The sequence below is a fragment of the Patagioenas fasciata genome, chromosome 9 (genome assembly GCF_037038585.1).
Source record: "Patagioenas fasciata isolate bPatFas1 chromosome 9, bPatFas1.hap1, whole genome shotgun sequence".
NCBI lineage: Eukaryota > Metazoa > Chordata > Aves > Columbiformes > Columbidae > Patagioenas > Patagioenas fasciata.
This window is the reverse complement of record NC_092528.1, coordinates 26890058-26911045: the sequence shown is the minus strand read 5'-3', so window position 1 is coordinate 26911045 and position 20988 is coordinate 26890058. Positions and strand designations below refer to the sequence as shown.

At 50.8% G+C, this 20988-nt stretch overlaps 1 protein-coding gene and 1 long non-coding RNA gene across 4 annotated transcripts in view; one reads left to right on the top strand and one right to left on the bottom strand.

The window, feature by feature from the left end:
- The window catches only part of DIS3L2 (DIS3 like 3'-5' exoribonuclease 2), a 191343-nt gene that overhangs the window by 8438 nt on the left and 161917 nt on the right, over positions 1-20988 (bottom strand). For all 3 annotated transcript variants that reach the window (XM_065844959.2, XM_065844960.2, XM_071812717.1), the window contains 2 exons: positions 1980-2163; positions 707-793 (listed from right to left, as the gene is read on the bottom strand). In XM_065844959.2, coding sequence (XP_065701031.1) covers positions 707-793; positions 1980-2163 — 271 coding nt within the window. The remainder of the gene's footprint in view (positions 1-706; positions 794-1979; positions 2164-20988) is intronic.
- LOC139828655 (uncharacterized) overlaps positions 1217-20988 on the top strand; it is a 28271-nt gene continuing 8499 nt past the window's right edge. Inside the window, exon 1 of the long non-coding RNA XR_011740549.1 lies at positions 1217-1466. This is a non-coding gene — a long non-coding RNA (uncharacterized lncRNA). The remainder of the gene's footprint in view (positions 1467-20988) is intronic.

Genomic DNA, 20988 nt, shown 5'->3' with positions numbered 1-20988 from the left:
GGTAGGGCTTCCCTCAGAAGATGCTGTGCTATGGAAACATGGAAAGGCAGATGCTTCACAAAAACTACTTTTAACGGTGATAAGCACCCAAACAAGTGTCCTGAGCTGCAGATGCACCAAACATGACAATCAGTGTGAGCAGCACAAGCCTCCTTCACAGAGACCTTCAGGGGAGATCTCTTGGTCTGGAGGGAGACCAAAGGGTTTCTAGAGCTTCCCCGCTAAGAGCACGTCTGGGGACCAGACTGTGCTTATGGACAGTCCCATATCCCTACATCAACCTCACTCTTGATTCCTTCTTTGGACCAGTTTGGACACTATGATATGAGGAAATGGCACTAAGATGAATAATGGAGCCCACCACCAGCTCTTGATGGAGCAGGATAGGTTTTTGGGAGTCTGCGAAGATCCCACATGCAACTTCAAGGGTGAATCATCCCAACCAGTAATAGCAGGGACACTGTGGGGGCTGAGGAGAGGCTCAGCCTGACTCTGCCATCCTGTGAAGTTCTATTGTGCAAGAGACAGCCCCACTGCCAGAAGGCACTGGGGGAAGCTGCTGGCAGCCCCACACCGTGTTCAGTGTCCACTGACTCTCCCTCTACATAATGACAAGCTACAGTAAAGTAGAAGGGCTGAGGGTTGAAGATGGAGCCACGCAGACAGGTACGGCCAGACATGTCTGACAGCACAGTGCTATTCTCACCTGCATGGGCCTGGAGAACATGTTGGTCAGCACTTCTTTCCTGGCTTCGGAGTATTTGTCAGCACCAAATGTTTCATTTAAGCTTTTCTGGAGGAGAAAAGAGAGACAACATTCAGTGCTGGCAGGCTGTGGTGGCAAGGGGACCCAGGTAGACCTTCGTGGGGCAAACAATCGCTTGCCATAGCCAAATTCCTCCATTCTCTGCAAATCCCCCCATAAGCCAAAAAGTGCACATGAAATTGGGCTTTGCTCTGGTCCCAGCAACCCTGACAGGACCACACACAGAGTCCTGAGCGCTGACCCACCTCTCAGGGTCAACGGCAAGGAGCACCTGGGGCATGGGGATCGCTGGCTCCGTCCGCAGATGTGCGAGAGCATCCATAACCCCTCTCCTGATCTCCTGACCATTGCCTGGCTCCCACCCCGCTACTGAGAGCTTTGGTACGTGGACTAATGGGACTCTGGGGAGACGTGGATACAGGGGGTCACTGCCTGGGGCTTGTGGTGAGGAATGGCTGGAGGGTCCAAAGTGCAGGAGAGGAGCTGAGTGCGCAGCCCCGTGTCTGCTGACGTAGCCTCGGCGCAGCCAGTGAGCAGGGAACACGGTCCCAGCCGATGGAGGGACGAGCGGGAGGCCAGCGGGGATGGGATTAACAGAGGATTATCTGCAGTCGGGTTGCGGCGAGTAAAGAAAATCCTGGAACCTGTGCTGTGCTGTTCAGCTGGAGTTCAGCCTCAGGACACGCTCAGCGGACGATCGGTTAGTACCTCCCGTGCTGGCTGCGTCTGACCTTTCCCAGTACCGCTCTCTGGTCCTTCCCAGTCACCCCACTCCCCACCCTGAGACCTTTGGTAGCCCAGACAGAAACATCCCCTTGCAGAGCTGCTTCTCCTGCAGTACAGAGCAAGTGTCCTGCACGGGATCTGCTGAGAAGGCAGAGAAAGGGCACACGGGTGTTCCAGTGAGTGCCCCAGCTCTGAAACATCCTTCCCATTGCAGAGAGGGCAGCACTGGGGTCACCCGCAAGGTGTCCCTCACACTGCTCTAAGCTCTGTGCACAACCTCAACTGCCCGCGAAAGGCTGGGTCACCCTTGCCCAGTGCTGGTGGGGCCAAGAGTGAGTGAGGGAGGTGTTTTATTTTGGCACAGCTGTCAGTTCTGCTCGGGCAGAGGGGGACAGGGAACAAACCACACACTGCTGCAAACAGCCATCACGTAGCTGCCCCTGCTTTTCCCCCACAGCCCTGCTCCCCACCAGGCCAGTGCACTCACATGCAGGGTCCCCGCGCTGCTGAAGTCGATGTCAAGGCCAACTTGGTTGCAAAACTCCATAAGGTCTTTCAGCAGCTTGGTTTGGGGCGGGGGGTGGCGGCGAAGCAGGGCCTGCTCGGGGTAGGAGCGGTAGATCTGATGGGCCACGGCCATGTTGGCGAGCAGCATGAACTCTTCCACCAGCCTGTAGCACGAGAAAAACAACCCCAGAGTCCAGTTAGAGAGGGGAGTCCCCTGGGAAGCCAAGACAGTCCATAGCGATTGGAACTAATATGACACGGGGGGACTGTGGAGCAGCTTGTAGTTGCTGTTATAAGCAAAGATTAGATGTGAGACTGCAGCAAATCCCCCCCCAAATTCTCACTTTCCAGCTGAGGTTTCCCCAGGGACTCAGAGCAAGCCGTCCTGCTGGTGCAGACAAGCAGAAGTCAGTGATAAATTGACAGCTTAAATTAGGATAAAATAATCTCCCTTTAGGTCATTTTATCTCCTGAAATGCTCGACAAGCAAAACAAACGCTGTGCGAGAGATAGCATGGAAAACAAACACACATCGCTGTCTTCCTGGGCCAGAGAAAACAGCGTCTCGCTCGCTCCCCCACCCCGAGCTCGACATGTGTGGTCAAGCCCAGCCACTGAGCCCTGCCGTCATGTCAGGCTGCCACCCAGAGCGAGCAGCAGCACAGCTCCTGGGGCTGCCTCCAGCATCCAGGCCATGCAAGGGCTCTGGGGGCTCCTCTGTGGAACCTGCAGACTGCTGGGGACACCCCAGGCTGGCCTGAGCACCCCCCTTCCACCTCTGATCGTACATGCATTGAATGGAAACCTCCGGAGCTACGCACTGCGAAGAAAAGCAACGCCAGTGCTAGAGATCATTTTTGGAGCATTTATGGGTTGTGTTACCAGCTGTAGGGCTGTGCCACAGGAGACTTGTTTAACTGGGCTTAGATAAGCAGAGAGATGTGCTTAACTGGGCTTCCTGCTATTTGCTGCATGTATTCCCAGGGCTCCTAACTAGTGCTAATTGCAAGAAAAGATAATAGATTTACAGAAATAACCTCATCCTACGTGCAATGCCCAAGTGAGCCGTCACTGATTGCGCCGGCTCAGCCTCATCACTCTTGCAGGTGAAGCGGCGATTTTGCAGGGCTGGGGCTGGTGGTCCTGCAGCTCCCAGCCCAGCCATGGCTGGGGGCACTGGCCAGGGGAGATGTGCAGGGGGCTGCGCCCCCAGAGTGCTTGCTACAGCAGCAATGCACCCCCAGCCTGGGAGCATTTGCCAAGTACTCCGAAGAGAAAGCAAATAAAGACAAGCCCAGAGGAGGAATAAGCACCTGCCGGTGATAACCAGCAGGGGAAATGTTTGTCTTTAATGGGAAGGAGCTCCCTTAATAAGAGCCTTGTGGGTTCTCCCACAGCATGTTGTGCCAGAGGCCAATACTTCAGACCCCCGGGCAGGGCAGGAGGGACACCCTCACAGACACATGCAGGAAGGGGTGGGGAGCAGCACAGCCTCAGTGGGAACGGGCCACCCACCCCGTCCCCTAAAATACCTGCTGATGGACAGATGCTGCCAGAAGGCCAAGGGCTGGGTCAGCGGGTGGGCAATGCGCCCACAGCGTGGGAGAAGGGTCTGTTCACCTGTTCACCATCCCACGGGAGACTTCCAAGAGGGTTGAGCCAAGCTCTTGCTGCTCCTGTGCAGCTAAGCCAGCAGATGGCAACATCGGTCCCTCTATGGCCACCAGCACCGGGGGGCTGAGGAACGGCATGGCCCAAGGGTGCTGGGTACCCCAGTTGAGCCGCACCCAGGGGTGGCAGGCAGGGAGCAGCACCCAGCGGGTTATGGCACCACCATCCCCATCTCTGCCTGCGGATGGACCCACCAGCTCTCACCCAGCTGCTGTGCCTGCAGGTGGCACATGGGGAACGGTGGCCTGAGGACACGTGTGAGGCTGTGCCAGACCACACTCATACCTGGTAAGCCCTCTCTGCCCAAGCCAGCTTGCAGCAAGGCACAGCAAACAGTGTGGGCTGTAACAGGCAGCACCTCCCTTCCCATGGGCTTTGGTGCAAAACCAGTTCCAGCTACAGAGGTGCACAGGTGGGCACAGGCTGGCCATGGAGCTCCCTGTGCCTTCCTAGAAATGGGACCTCTACAGAATGAGGTGCAAATTCATTTTTAAAGACAGAGCAACAAACAGCCATGAACAGCATCTCCTCTTTGTCACAAGCACAATGTGCTTATCTCATGTCCTAGGGACAACACTGGGAGTGCTCAAGCAGCCCCTACTGCTCTTGCTCCTGTTGCACACTACATTGTGAAGCTTTTACTTCTTACCTCCAGCGACACTTTGGGCTGGATGCAATTTCCACCTGACTATTAAGTTCTGTATTTTGTTTTACTGTTTTGGAGCTCCAGGCTTTTACATTTTCCTGGGGTCATCCTTGTTCTGATTTCACAGGTAGCTCTGAGCTGAAGGTAATAACCTGAGCAGCCTCCTGCCAGGGATACTTTTATTGACAAATAAAAACTACCAGCACACATTTCCCACTTTTCTCTGCAAAACCCCAGTCTTTCTCTCCTCAACACGTCCATACCTGGAACACCAGCCCCCAGATAGCATCCAAGACAGCCCACATCAAGAGGAGAGACTAACACATGGTTGGATTGATCACACAAGCAGGAGAATCTCATTAGGAAGCACTCAGCAGCTTCACACCCATGACAAAGTTACTCATCTTGCTCATTCACCCCAAGGCAGGGGCAGGCTTTGGGAGGCACGGCTGTAGTTTGGGCTTCCAAGGAGCAGATAACGCAGATGAGGTTGGACAGGTTCCCCTGCACCTGAGGGGAAATGAAGCCCCAGGAACAGCTTTGTGTCAGCTCAGGGTAACGAACCGTGGTGGCCCAGGAAGGCTCAGTGCCCTGTGAGTTGAGGCCAGAACACCCTGCAGGGGCGGAGGGTCCTGGATCACCTGGGGGTCACAGAGCTGCTCCCCACATGCAGCCCATTGCAGCAGCCCTGCAAGCGTGAAAAGGATGAACTGCATGGGGCTGCTCCATGTTGACTCCTAGACAGGTTTGTTTAAACACTGGGATTTAGTCCCCAGGGAGAGAAAAGCAGCTTCCAGAAGATACAGCTGGATTAATCCAGAGCATGTGGATTTCTTGGCCAAAAAGGCCAACAGCATCCTGGTTTCTATCAGGAATCGTGTGGCCAGCAGGACTAGAGAAGTGATCATGCCACTCTGCACTGGTAAGGCTGCACCTCGAATCCTGTGTTCAGTTTTGGGCTCCTCATCATAAGAAGGACATCGAGGTACTAGAGAGAGTGCAGAGGAGGGAATGGAGCTGGTGAGGGAATGGAGCACAAGTGTGATGGGGAGTGACTGAGGGAACTGGTGCTGTTCAGCCTGGAGAACAGGAGGCTGAGGGGAGACCTTATTGCTGTCTGCAACTGCCTGAAAGGAGGTTGGGGCATGGAGGGGGTTGGTCTCTTCTCCCAAGTAATAAGTGATAGGACAAGAGGAAATGGCTTCAAGTTGCGCCAGGGGAGGTTCAGATTGGATATTAGGAAAAAATTCTTCACAAAATGGGTTGTTGGGCATTGGAAGAGGCTGCCCAGGGCAGTGGTGGAGTCACCATCTCTGGAGAGGTTTAAAGGGCATTTAGACGAGGTTCTTAGGGACATGGTTTAGTTCTAGAGTTAGGTTGGGTTATAGTTGGACTCAATGCTCCTGAGGGTCTCTTCCAACTGAAACGATTCTATGATTTTATGTGAGAGCCTGCCGGGGTCAGAGGGGATGCAAAGGAGCTGGTACCCGTGCCTGGGGTAAAGCCAGGTCAGCTCCTGAGCAGAGAAACAGGGTCTGTGGCTCAGGACGCAAGGAGGGAGCCAAGGCCTGCAACAAACAGCTCAGCGTGCCAGTCTCACCGCACCTAAAGAGAAAACCATATTCCCAAGAGGGCTCATGCTGAGACTGCGTGGGATGTTGGAGACTCAGGAGGATGACCCAGGGCTGGGACAGGTTTGGGTGCTGAGGAGCCGGAGGGCACGGCAAAGCTGCCGCCTTCCTCCTCTCCCCACGTGGCCTTTTGGCTGCACTTTTAGCTAGCATCCTCACCAGGGCTACGACTTGGCAAGCCCTACGCCATGCTTGGAAAAACGCAATGGATGCTGAGGCAACAGGAGCTGAGGCTGGTTGGCAGCGGCTGGAGCCAGACCAGTGCCCGGTGCTGGTGTCACCTGGAGCTGCGCTGAAGCCCCTGCTAACTCATCGGCATGTCCAACGACAAGAGCTTTTTCTTTTCCCTTAAAACAGCGTAGCTCGGAGTTTGGCTTAGCGCGTCTGGCAAATGGGAGTGCAAAGAAAAACATTTCATGGCTAAAAAAATGGAGACAGAGAGACTGGTCCATGTGAAGGCGCGCTGAGTGAATCCCATGCGAAATGCATTCTAACGCCATCGCTACAGTTTCCTCTGGATTAGTTCAGCTATCCTTGGCTCCCGGCTCCATAAAATCCCATAAACAATCTGATCTGAACTTTTGCCCTTTCTGTGCCGATGCGAGGTTCGCTCCGCTGTCCTGTGAGAGGGCTGGGGGTGAGCAGGTGCTGCTCGTCCCCGTGGTGCCTGCGGCTCCCGGCCATCCTGCTCACTGGGGCTGCAGGAGGGAGCGTTTCCAAACCTGTTCGATGCATCATTTAACATGTGCACATGTGAGAGAGAGGAGAGGGAGGAGAGGGAGGAGCGGGACGGCTCGCGAGCTCTGTAACATGCGTAAGCATCTTCTGCCGGCTCTTTCAATACCCAGATTTTGCTTATGAGTTATGGGCTTGGTGAGGGAGTTAGTGGGTGAAACTCTATAGCCTTATGCAAGAGGTCAGCCGGAGTGTACGTTTTCAAAAGCGTTCGCTTCTGATTTTGAAACGTGATCGAGGCATGCCGGTTCCTAAATCCCACTGATTGCTGGGGAGATTTCAGACTCCTGAGATGCTGCTAAACACAGAATTTGGTGCTTTTCAAAGTATCTTAAATGATGGTCACAGCTCCTGTAAGCAAATAACCATCCAGCTGAAGAGGACTGATGATGGCAGCCCCGTACCTGAGATACTGGGCTGTAACTCCTCTCACAGAGCTCCTACCAGAGCCAAACACCTGTGGGACACAGGAAGAGGAGCTGCACATTCAGACCCCAGAATTGCTTTAGTAGCAGCATTACTATCTGCTCCGTAAAAGGTGAGCTAGACCCTTCCCGATCTCTTGACAGCAACCTTGACAAAGTACTCACATCCTCAGCAAGTTGTTTGGTTGATGGCAAATAAAATGTTGGTTTCTCATACCACATCTCTGCACAGCAAAGCAGGGCAAGTGAAACGCCTGTTTGGCTGCATGTCTCCATGGCAATGCAGCCAGGCTATACAGCAGCCATCGAAGTGCCCACTCTCCCTGATTAACTTGACAAATGACATTAGCTAAGCAATGTTCGCTGCAAGGGAGAGACAAGCAAGAGAGACTGCAATCCAGTAAGTGCGGGAAGGAAACAGGCAGCTTGGCTAAAGCAAAGCGACACTAAAACATCGGCTGTTCCACCAGTTCACAAGCCTGTAGGTTTCAAAGCAAACGGTGGGGAGGTAGAGCTGAACAAACTGATGGGTATGGCCCTTCTCCCACGCCACCTCTTCACCTCCATCCCTTTCTGCAAGATGTAACTGCTAAGTGTAGCACATTGGAAATGTTCTCATAGCTGAGGCACAGATTCAGAAATGCACCTGAAACACCACGCAGCTCTCCCATGGCAGGGTTTGGAGGTTTTATTGCTTTTGACAGGCTAGAGAAGTTGGTCTTTTCTTCACATTGTGGAAACCTGCTCCCAAAGGGACGGAGCTGAACTGTCCTGAGGTACAGTCAGAGCTCCCCTTCCAATGGTGGTCTACCCGGTTGGGTGAGCTGCCACCAGGTAAATCCCAGCATACTTCCAACATCTTCAGCCAGATGCGACCAAATAATTTCTGCAAAGGTTGCGAAACTTCTTTCCCCTGCTTCATTACAAAATCCCATCTGCTCCTCTCCATCTTGTCTCCCCATCACAGCACTTGCTCCCTCCTGCACATGGAACAAGGCTTTTGCTGTTCAAACTCCTTTCTGTCTCCAGGTGGGTTTTCTATACCAGTTCAGCGTGGGTTTGTGCTTCAACCCACAGCCAAGGCCTCTGGTTTCTCAACCCATAGCCACATGTCTGCCTCGAGTGTCCAGCTCCATGCTGGGTCCAAACAGGGAGAGCACAACAGAGCTTTGAAAGCATCAAGCTTGCTTTGTGTTTGAACCTAACAGTGCCACACCAGCCTAGTGCTGAGAAAAGGAAGCCCTGGCCTCTGTGTTTGTGTCTGAGAAGGCTCTAAAGACACTGATGGATAGAAATCCCCTTGCTAAGGGTAGTACGTGGCTGAGAGCCCTCGCTCTCTGTTGGCTTGAAGAGGATTATTGCTGCAGCGCAGTCTCATAACAAACAAGAGATCTACAGCCGCCTCCTGGGAATGGGACTCTAAATCCTGCTGCATTCACCAAGAGAAAGTCACCTTCCACAAAAGCCTGCTAACAGTCCTGTGCACGTCCAGCAGCAGCAGCTGAAGGAGAACAGCGAAGAAACAGCACCGCAGTTCAACCAACATACCCTCTCCAAAGTCCAAAGAAGCTGGATGCGGTACGACTTTTTCGTCTTTTCTTTAAATCATGTACGTTTATTTTTGATTACAGCTCTTCCATGAAGCAAAGGAACTTGAGAGGTTTCTATAAAAGCTCTTCTAAAAGCAACATTAGCTAATCCCACATCTCCCGAGAGCGCAGCCAATGACAGAATCATGCTCTTTGGCGAGCAGCTGGACCGGCGCTTGCGATGGCTCTTTTCCATGCAAAATCCTGCAAGAACGGTGTACGGTCTTCCTGGTGACACTCCGCTTACCCAACAAACATCTTCAGCCACCCACTCCAGAACAGCACTGCTGCTTCAAGAGTTATGAAAATCAAATCCCCTTTTTATCCAAAAAATTGGATTGCAGTGTTACATATGAGCCTTGCAGCACTGGTGTGGAGCTCCCTTTGCCAACAACAGTTGCCAAAAGCCCAAGAGCCCTACCTTTTCTTTTTTTTTTTGAAAGAAAAAGTAGTAAAAAGCAAGAAAACTGGTGGTTTCTGGCTCGATGAAAGTCATTTGTGCTCCTTTCGCAGCTAGTGGTAGCCTTGAACAAAGCAGAGCTGAATAATGGAATTACTGCACTTTCTGATATTGCTCAATTAGCTCTTGGTTAAAACTGTTAACATTGAAACTTGATGAGAATAGCAGCTCTGAGGCAGTTTTAGATTCATTTTTTACTAAGCTAGAATGGCTTTTCCCTCTAATGAACTCCCTTTCTGGGGTATAATGAATGACCTTTTTATTAGCTATGGTGACTTCCCAGTAATAGATGCCTACAACACAAATGCATGGGAGGGTTTTCTCAATACAAATGTCACTTACTGGCCACTCTCACACCTTGAGGCTGGAAATGCCATGAGACCATTCTCTTTGCTTTATCCAAATTAACCACGGTATGGTGGAAAACCGCTTTAAGCTCTCAATACTAACGCTGGGCTACTGCAGGATTTAGCATGATTAGGAATTAATTGCTTAAAGCCTGATGTACTGGGTTTGCACACAGGGATTTAAATCACTAGAGAAACCTCAATCATTTGCCTAAGTTCCTTTGATATTATCAATACCACCTGGCAGCCATCATACGCAAAAAGAGCTGACTTATCCTGGCAGCAGGACGTCAGGCCAGGCATCAGGATACTGGAGACAGCACGAGTGGCCACGAAGCCTCCAGCACCCTTTGGCGCTCAGCTGTACGGATGGCAAACACTTCCTGCCCGCCCTGGAGCTCCTCAACCTCACCTGTGGTTCGTATGGAAGGGATAAAGTCAACACCCGCCTGTCCCACCACCCTCCATCCCATCTTGATCCAAGTGGCAAAGGAAACACCATCAACATGAAGAGCAAACGTTGCAGAGGACGCGGTCTCTGTGGGCTGCACCTCTTCATAAAATGTTAATATGACTGCAGTCTGCTCCTTTTCATGCAAATTGGTGACAACCTTCAGACTCCTGGCATGAAGCTGAAGCGCCCTTCTATGCCAAAACAGCATCTTCAGCTGCTGCGGGCCACGGATGAAAGCTTAGACCTGTGCCCACGTTCTGAGCCATGCAGGACACGGAGGCAAAACTTCAGCAGGCTCCCTCAGTCCCAGCGTTCGACACGATTTTCTCAAGACTACCACATTTTCAAGCCTAGGGCAGAGGAATTCACCCCCAGCATCACAGACAAAGGAAGATCTCCCTCCAGGAAGAGGGTCAAGAAACCCGTTTTTCCATGGGTCCCGAAGAAGCCCGCAGAGTGCCATCTGCCCAGCGTGCTCACATCGCCCCACATCCACACCACCTTAGAATGGTCTAGAAAAATCATCCCCACTTGTGTTGGATGTCGGCAACAAAGTGATGGTGCTGTTCGAAAACCCTCCGTTAAAACACACCCCACTCTGCCTAAACATTTATCCGTGGGGAAGCTGACGGCAGCACTGGAAAGGGTTTGCAATCCCCACGGTTGGGAATCCTGTTCCAGCCCCTCACGGACCCATATCAGATGCAGTTTGTCTTTCCAGGGAATCACGGATCCACTGAGATCTCACCTCCGATAAGGAGTTACGATGGCCAGGGCTAAGCGGTGACCACTGATGCTCACAACTCAATGCTAACAGATCTCACAGAGCAATCATCTGGAAAGCCTGACTTTTGGGAATGCATTAGGATGCTCCCAAGAAGTGGTGCTGCTCCAGGGACAGAAGATGGACCTAAGACAGTTTTCTCCAGCCCATGGGAATTGCTGGTGGGTGGCAGAGCCAAGCTGGGTCTGGAACAGTGCACGGGAGAGGAGAGACACCCCACAAACAGCACCCGAAGCAGGATGGGCAGCCCACACTCCTGAGACCTGCAGCCTGATACGTGACTGGTCCCACAAGCAGAGCTTATGACAAGATATATAATATTAATGTCATCCAAAGTTCAGCTAAGAGGGGAATGGAAAGAATTCCTGAAGAAATGCAGACAGCCCCTCTCCTGACGGCAAAGTCTTCGGCCCCACACATCAGGTCAGCACCGCCTGTTATCAGGCTGCGTTTCCCACCGAGAGGAGGAAGCAGGAATGAAAGGCACTTTTCCTCGCCGTTAAAAGTTTACACAAGTGATTTATGGGTCAGAAAAATTAGCAGGTCCGTTGCTGAGTGCTCCATACAGCAGCATGTGTTACATGGCTGCTGACCAGAAATGCCAAGGCCCATTAGGTGGAAGCAAAGGGCAGCATGATGGAAAGTTAAAGATGCTTTTTGCCCATTTAATTAATTAGTCAGGTCTTTTTTTCCATCCCCTGCAGCCTTCATTAATGTAACACTGAAGTGAAGGAATATTAACAATTCAGACAACACATTAATATTAACACAACACCTGCAAAATGCAAATGTAAGTCCATTAGGTAAACAGATGATCTTAAGCCATCGAGGCAGAAATAACATTCTGACATTTCCTAGCACGAGTATCCTGCAGAGATACTGTCCATCACTTTTGCTCCATTATAAAGCCATGACCCCTGCATACGTAGGAGCTCCTCATCTGTTCCTTGTCCCTGAAAGGATGAGAAAAACTCATATTTCCCTTAAGACATTCGCCAGTTCCATATGGCAAGCGCCTTATTAAAGCCATGTCATGAACCAGAAACATCAAAAAAAGGGATTTTTGAAAGGATTTTATCTCCATGCTAGCAAGGGATGGACATAAAACCTGAAGTCGATAGCTTGTAAATATTAACCTACATTTGGGATCTCTCCAGAGCCTGAGCTTTCAATTACACTGGTTTAATCTGAGATAAGTTTTCAGTAAGGGAGAAACAAACAGTTAATCACCCAGAGAACTGATAGCACCACAGGGAGTCACAGCCCGCTAGAGCCAGCCTTCCTGCACCACATTCCCCACCAGCTGAGGAGACGTTCACACCCTGTGTGTGCTTCTCCCTACAGTCTCTGGCTTTGCTTTTAACAAGCTTATCTGGCATTGAAGGGTTGACTACTTCCAAAGCAGGAGACAAACTGATAGACAAGGGGGAAATAAAGAAGAAGGGATGAACATCCCAGACTGGAAGCACACCCTGAGGTGGCCAGCGACTGAGGAGAGCATCCGTGCACCAACCAGTAGGTGACCTGGGGACAAACAAGCAGGAGCCTGCAGAAGCTTATGAAGATGAGCAACAAAAGCTAGCAAAAAATCTTCAAAAGATCATAAGCATAGAAAGTAATCTAAATAATCCGGCAGTCAAAGGCAGTGGTGGCATGACAACCCAACATGTACCCATGTACAACGCAGGATAGCTTCAAAAGTGGATCAGGCTGGCCTTTTCTAGTTGAGCTTCAGCAGTCTCCAAGGACAACTATCTCACACGCCCCCTGGGTCCCTGTTCCAGTCCTTAACCACACTCGTAAGTGTTGTTTGGGCTCATAAGAGGAGACCTCCAGGAGAAGCAATCACCGGGACTGGCCAGACTTCAGCCAGGGCCTTGTCGGAGCAGGAGAGACCAGCTGCAGATCAAAGCAATTACAGACCACCAGGACCCCCGGTTCTGAGAAGATCCGTGTCAGGAAAACACGTTCAACCTAGCAAGATCCTCAGGGGACGGTGCCCAAAATGCAGCAGCAGGACGCTGTGCTGGGGGTGCTGCTTTCCAGGCCGGGCTGTGGCCATGGAGCAGGGCTCCCAGCGCCGTCCATCACCGCTCCAGCTCAACCTCGGATTTGCAGTTGTAGCACGGAGTGTGGGCAGGTTAAGGGGAATAGTTGTATCAATACGGAGAGCGGGATCCAGCTGGCTCTGGCTGTATTATTCTTGGTCTGAAATGATGGCGAAGCACAACACATGAACCTTCTGGTTACCAGGACTTTCAAAGACATGGAAACCCTTGGGGAGGGGAGTGAGGCATGGGGGACATGGACAACAGATTGGGGTTAAAACAACCAATAAAAGTTGGCTAAGGGATGAAAGGGAAATGGGCAACACAGGATTTGGGGGTGATGTTTTCTAAATACGGACTACCAAAATACTCTGGATAACTTCTGTTTTCAGGCAGCCTCTTGGCAGATTAAAACATCCCAGAAGGTTTTACATCCAGCTCCTACAATCTTAAACTAAATATTAGGTGAGAAAAACATGCTTCTAAAGAAAAGTCAGGCATAGTCCTGAGTGAAAAACAATGAGCAGCATGAACATATCAGGTTTGTTGAATATACAATCAACAACAGTTTTCTTTCCCAAAGATAAAGTTGAGAGAATGAAACACAGAGATGAGCAGGATGGAAGCGCTACAGAAAATTCAGGCAGCCTCCCCCAAGCCCACGTCTCCCCAGGCACGACTCTCACCCCGCATGGCCTCAGCGAGCAGGCTTGGAGCGATGCCCAAAATTCCTGAGCGCGCCTTACCCCTCCTGCAGCGGGACAGACCCAGGGCACGACAGGTCTTTTCCATCTGTAACTTCTCTCTCTTGACTTTTACGTGCACCGATTCAAAAGCTATTTGATTTACCGATGTAGGGATTGTGAACAGTCTGGCTTGGTCTAAGGACATCCTGAGGTTAAAGGCAGCAATGCAATCGCACCATCCCGTCCATTACAAGGAAATGGTCAGGTCTGGATTTACAGCCACGTTCCAGCGAGCCCACACATCACGGCAGGCTGGTATTTGCCTCATTTACGCAATGCGATTGAGAAGAAACCGCTAAGCATCCTACTGGAGTTTGGCACATGACAGAGAAAGCCAAGCGGTGGGGGAGCGGGTGCTGAATGTCAGAGAGGAGGGCACACGGTTGTGGCGACAGAGGGATGTCTGTCTCCAGTTGGAGCTACTTGCAGACAGACAGACAGATGAGGATAGCTGGGGTAGTTCCAACGAGACCATAACAGGTAAGGATGGGTGGCATAAGACCTGCTGCTGTAAGCAAAGAAGAATCAGGCCCTAAAGGCCAGAGACGGATATGACAACTCTCCAGAGCTGGATTTGTAAGAAAGGATTTTGTTTCACATCACGGTCCTTCTGCTGAGATCGTATAAAAGGGAGAACGAGCTCTGCCCACACTGAGGTCTGCAAAACCCCATGTGTTGCTGGGTGACGGCAGCAAATATCTCAGTCCCCGGCTGTCACAGCCAGCAAGCTAACCTGGTTCCTCCTTCATCGACTTCATGGGTCCCTCAGCTGCATCTAAGAGCATAGGAACCAAAGCTAAATCCACAACGACACCCTGAAACCACTCCTTTGGGCCAGAGTCTTACTGGATCGAGGGAAGTTTGGTTAAAATGAAGACACAGGTGTGATGAAGAAGAGCTCTTACAATGCTGCTTTCCAGACCCTGAGCTGGAAGCTACAACCAGAGTTCAGCAGCACAGACCAACCTTCTGAAAAAAATCTATCATGGCCAAAAAGCAGACACACAGATCTGTCAGCACGTTTGTGCTGCCGAAACCAATGGATCTCAGCACTGGATCGTGACAAGATTTGCAACACGGTCATCTTGCAGAGCCTTGGCAGTGCCTTTTAATCTTTGGAAAAGGAGCAATTCAGGCATCAGTTCTTGCCTTTGCATATGAGTGTTGCAAAGCCAAAACAACAACCTCTCTTGGAGCACGGGGCATATCCTAAGATGCCCTGGAGTTTTCTTGTCCTACAGACATTGAGTAGTAAACTCCAAATGACAAAACAGAAATAAAACCATATATCCTCATGTTTTGGTGAGCTTCCAGTCCAGGCCTGACAGATACCTGGCTCTGGATTCTGCACCTCTCAGACTGCTTAACCCTTGAATAAACAGGGTAGCTCTGGACATTCAGAAGAAGGAAGCACAACATTAGATCTGCCTTTTGTTTGTAAATCACCCTCCTGGATTGGACAGCAATGCCCTCCACTTTCCCTGTGCCCAAATCTGTCAGCCGGCATTGGGAATCACCAGGGCAGGTCACCCCCTGCAAGAACTCTGCTCTTGGAAGCAGAACAGTGGCCCCAGCCCTGGCACGGAAGGACCTCAGTGGCTGCATCTCTTATGGTGGTTGGATCCTCACCAGCCATATTCCTTCCAGGCAACCCAGTTTGTCGTGGCTACACACTCAGCAGTCTTGGGTCCTAGGCCTCTGTTTGGCCACCAGATCTACACACTGGGCCAATCACTTGCAAATCAGCCTGAAGCAGCCCACATGGCCAGGGTGCACTGACTGAGCAGAGAGGTCCCTTCTCCTTCACAAGCCCTGAAGATACTGTGAGACGGGAGAAGACCAAGTGGCCGTGATGACTGCTGCATCCCAGCAGGTCCCTGATGCTCTGGTCACACCGGTGGGAACACATCCAGGTCACCCGGGGAATGCAAATGCAGTGCCATGTCTTTCCTGGAGTCTGACACCGAAATAGGTGCACAGCTTTCTACCAGGAATTGTTCCATAACATCAGAGTAAAAGCTTTGTGAGCTTCCTCCCGTTAAATCTGGACAGCCAGGGAGAAGGCCAGTGAAGTTCCATCAGATGCACTTCACTGACCAGTTTCAGCAGGGGACAAAACCACCTGGAACCACTGCCTGCAGCAGCAACATGACCACACCAAGAGCTGTTAAGGGGACACAAACACTAGTAAAAATAGACAATCCAAGTACCCAGGAAATGGCAGGGATGATGTGAACCTGGTAACCCACCTGGTAACCCACCTGGATGATGTGAACCTGGTAACAGGAGGTACAACTGCTTCTGCTATTGCCCACATTTCACATGCTCACTTACTGCTGTCTGGACGTGACACACACCAGCAACCTGTGTTGGAAGCGTGACCCTCTGCATCAGGACAGGTACCAACCCCATTTCAGCCCAAGCTTGCTCCAGAACACACCGAGACAGATCCCACACGGAAAGGAAACGGTTCAGGAGCGATGTACGGACGGGCTGAATGTCAAAGCATGGGAAATACAGCTTATGGTACGTGCAATCCAGGCACATTATACCCTCTCTGAAAGCCACTCTCTCATTGTTATTTAACATCCTGCAAGTCTCAGCCAGAGACGCAGTCTCCCATCCGCGCCCCAAACTGGCCTGGGAATGGCTGGGAAGAAGAAAGGGAGCTTGAAATGAACTGTGGAAAGATTTAAGTGCTCTAACTGCTGCTTTCCAATACAATTTTCCACTTGGGGCAGGGAAGGAGGAGAGCCTGACAGCAGTTTAGAGCCAGTCACAACTGTGACAGGTTCTTCTTTTCCATTTCCAACCATCTCACAGGCAGAAGGAGCACTTTAACCTCCATTAATTATCACAGCTTTATTCCAGCCCAGGGTTTCAGAGCAGCAGTGGCAAATTCTTAGGACCAGTTAGGAGCAGGTCTTGCCTCAAATTGTGCTCAAATTCGGCTCAGGGCAGTAAAATTCTGTCATTTGTGGAAGCAAGACCTACTGCAACTCTTCCTACAGTCCTATAGTTTGAAGGTAAGGACATCTCCCACAGGTAGCACGGCTACTGCCAGAGAGAAGGATCACACAAACTACTTCTTGCACTCCTGACTACAGGAACAGGTTAACAGCCATTTAACAGGCAGATCTGTTGTACAACTAAGCCATACGCACACAGCGAAAGGAGTTTAACAGAGGAATACATCACTTCTGCCTCCTCTCTGGCTGTCAGAGACTCCTGCTATAACTCTACCACCCCATGAGATTTATTGCATTTATCAGTACTGGCCACTGGATTTGCAGCCTGAAAGTGTGCATGTTGTGTTTAGGGAGACACAGACAGCTTGAATGCACACAGCCCACATATAACTGGGGCAAAATTATTATGAAATATTGCTTTGTGGTTTCTCCCACTGCCTGGCTTCATGACAAACTATCAAAGATCATTATAAAAAAATAACTGTATCTGAGATGTGCCTGTGCAGGGACTATGCATGCCCCAGCTCAGCATTTTAGCCCCCACGTCCCTTCCTGCTCCTCTGCCCACCAGACTCACACCTGCTCCCAGCTGCAGGTACCGTCCTGTTGTGCCCAGTGATGACAAGATGCATCATTCTCCCTTCCCTGGTGACACAAGAGCTTTGCAGAGCTGCCCGCTCTGACTCTGGTGGCTTGAAAATCACTCACAGGTATTTTTAGGATCACCCTTTGGCACTGATTAAGGAAAGCAGGGAGATGCTGCTGCTGGACGCGGTCAGAGCTCTTCTTGCCACCCCGCGGTCACACCAGGAGATGCTGGTGAGTGGCTGACTCAGGGTTCAGGTGCTTTGTGGCTCTGAGCAGAAAACAAGCCTTATCACAAGCATGGCAGTTGTTTCACCCCCTTCACTGCCCAGAACAACTGATGACTCCAAATTTACCAGTATACAGCATGTAAGGAGCAAGGCGATGTGCCTGCATGTGCAAACAGATCGTGAAGGAGGAAGGAGGACTGGCTGGAAATTCAAATTTAGAGTGACTGGGACATATTGTGCTGGGATGCTGAGATTCACACAGCAGCAGCTCCACATTCAGCTCTGAGTCACACAGGAACCAGGCCGGGGAGCAATTACTGGTGTAAAAATGCTCTTGAGCTGCAACAAAAGGACAGAGAGGAGCATCCCATCAAAAACCCTTGAAGTCTTTATCTCCCCCACTTAAGCTGGGGAGGATACTTCCTCCTGCTTAGACAGGGGAAGCCTCAGCAGAGCACCTGTTGGGGGCCCTGAGATGCTGGAGGGGACACATCCAGTGACAACAATCAGGGGTGAGCAGCAGCCACTGCAGCACAGTAGGGTCACCCTGCGAGCACCACCCTGCGCCCCTGCCAGCCCTTGTGACTGCAGGATCTACGCTGCCTTACGGACAAACTGCTCCTCTAAATTGGCCCTCCTGACTCCCCTATTAAAGAAAATATTCCTGAAATCGTCTGGGGCTTTGACTAAGCAAATGCACTTTTAAATCTGACCTCAGCTGTGACCACACCACTCCCTGCAAGCCCAGCCTGTGCAACCGAGCCACGGGGCAGAAGGAAACCCCTGAACCATGACCTGCTCCAAAAACAGGGTCTGCAGCACTAACAACCTCCCCACACCTCTGTCCTTCCCCTGCATCCTCACACACATACAAGCTTTTTATTCTAGTAACCCCACAGACTACCCTAAGGCTGGAAGGGAAAACTTAACAGCAAGTGCATGCCTAGATGTTCATTTTGTATGTGCTGACAGTCTCACTTTAATCCTACTTTCCACGTTTAAGGTGTTAATGGGAACCTTGATGCATTTCAGAGGGAACGCACGCAGATAGAAGATAGATGCCTAAGTCTAAAACCCTGCTCCCAGATTTCACATCAAGTGCTGGATTTGTTTATATCCATATGATACAATCTCCATAAAAGCAATCAACCAGCACCAAAAGGAGATGTTTCAATATCTGCACAGCCTTCGTACAGACTAGGCATTAGGTTTGCTTTTATGGTGCAGAATAATATAATGGATTTTATTCACAAGTTCCCAAACACTGTTATTAAGTATTGCTTCTCTAATAAAATATGCCGCAACATACAGTGGTACATGATGTGGCATTTACACAAGGCTTTTTTCTATATAGGACTTGCTGGCTTTTAAACAAATCTGTCTTTTCTATACACTACAGAAGCACAAGATGAGTAATTATGTTCTCTGCTTAATAATGTTTTTGCACTGGCCAATTTAACAGCTAATCTCCACAAACCTCAGAGATAGTCCCCCAGCAGCTACATTTGCATGTTGTAATCAAGTCTTGCTATTAAATCATACTTTGCAACAATAGCTGAGCTGTCAAATACAAGCAGCAGCTCTCGCACTGGCACCGTGCAGGCAAAAGCCCTGGATAAACAAGCACAAAGCCACACTGCTCTGCCGGCTAAGAGAGCATCCCTTTGCGCTTTTGGGAGCTCGGGGATGGTTCCACTCACCACGGAGCTCAGGACAAGCATCCTTTGGCTCTCTCTGCTTTCTAGAGCAGCCAGGCAGCTTGCAGGTTGTTTTCTCCAGGCCTGCATGCTACTCTCTGCAAAGTGGTGCAAAGCCAAACCAGCTTGGCCGTTGTTCTCTTACTCCTCGGGCTGCTTTCTATGCTGTCCTTGAAAAACGGAGCATTTCGGGTGCAAAAGAGAGATCCCTTCATTGCAAAGGTCTCCCTCTCGTTGAGTAGGCGGAGCAGCCTGTGGAGCTGTGCTGTGAATCACAGCGCTGCACCCTTCAGACTGAACTGCCCTGCTGGGAAATACCCTGCCCAGTTTTCTCATGTCTGAGTTAAGTGTTCCTGTCAGTGTCCACAGTTTGGCTGTGGGGCCTGGGAATGGCTGGTGTGACACACAGCATGGAGCAGGTGTTTCATCTTTCTCCACTGGCTTCTACCAAGGACTGATTCCCTGCTCCTCACTGTCTCATTCACGTTCCCAAAAACTCATCCCAGAGAGACACATAAACCCCAGCTTAGCTCAGCATCATACTCCTGCTCCTGTACATTCAGAAGCATCATGTCCCTTCTTTTCCATTGTCCCTTGACCCCAGTTTTCTCTCGATGGAGACAGGGACTGTAAAAATCTAAGCGATCCAAGTGCATCTGTCAAATAACTGCACCAGGAGGCAATTCCTATGAATTCCCCGCAGCAAATATCGCCGCACTGGTCCAGGCTGTTATCCGTGCCAAAAACTCCTGCTCTGAACCCAATCCTGCCTCTCTGCACTCCCCTGCCACATTCTGCAAACGTGCAATAAATGTAATAGCGGAGCTCTTGTTGAATTCTGCCTTTTGCAGCAGCCATATCACGATGCAGAGTTTCAGCTCCGCGATGCAAATCAGCTGCAGCCTGGCCGCATCGATGATGTCTTTCTCTCCTAATGATTCTTCCTACGCATTAGCACAACATTTCTTTCTACCTTGCCCTGTACTTCCCATTTATCCAGAAATCTGACAAGGTCTCCTTCCCTTTAACATGGAGACGGAGGGAAAGGAGAATTTCTAGCTGGAATTGGCTTGCTCTGCACAACTAGACAGATCAATCTAGATTCAATCTGTCTCGCTAATTGTTGGGGGCTGGAATTGACCCCAGGCTGGCCCAGCTGGGAGTGAGCGAGCACGGGCAGGCTGCTCACAGCCCCTCCTGCCTCACACTGCAAACAAGTCCCTCCAGATCCCCTTGAGTGTGGTGGACCCTGCCTGCTCCCCTGCAACCCTGACGCTTGTGCCCAGCACCACGTCACCAGGCAAGCGGCACCGCACCAGACAGTGCTTGTCTGGCAGCAAGACTGCAAATGAGCACTGGGCATAAATAAAGCATTAAAAACTCATTCATAAGGTGACTTCTCCAACAGATGCCCTGTTTTACTGCAAGAGAGCTGCTTCCCCACCTCTCTAGGTCCTATTTGACCACAAAGTCCTTCCCACGGGTATTCTCAGTGGGGACAAGCCTGTGTGGCCTCTGTTATCTGCCAGGACAACTGCATGTGTTGCTAACCTGATGATGGTGAGAAGAGTAGGGTTTAAATCAACTCTTTTATTAAATCTGCCTTTTCAACCTGGACTGTCTGAGCGAAAAAAGGTCATGCCAGAGGAACAACATGTACAAGAGCTCTGCCAGGGCCGGCTTTCACTATGCTGTTGGTCTCTGCTCCGCTCAGTCGGAGATGGAAAGAAACATCTACCAGTAGCCCAGAAGGAGGCAAGAGCTCTGCTGAATGAGGCAGGAGCGAGCAGCAATCCATCAGCAAGAGATGCTCAATAACAGTTAATCACTGCTGCGCTCAAGCGTCAGAGTTAATGGAGGAGCAGGAGGGCAGAGAGCAGGGAGAGGAGGGGACGCGGGGGATGCCGAGTTGCTCAGCTCATGATACCAGTGCCGAGAGTCACACAGCCCCACAGGAGCAGTAAAATCACGC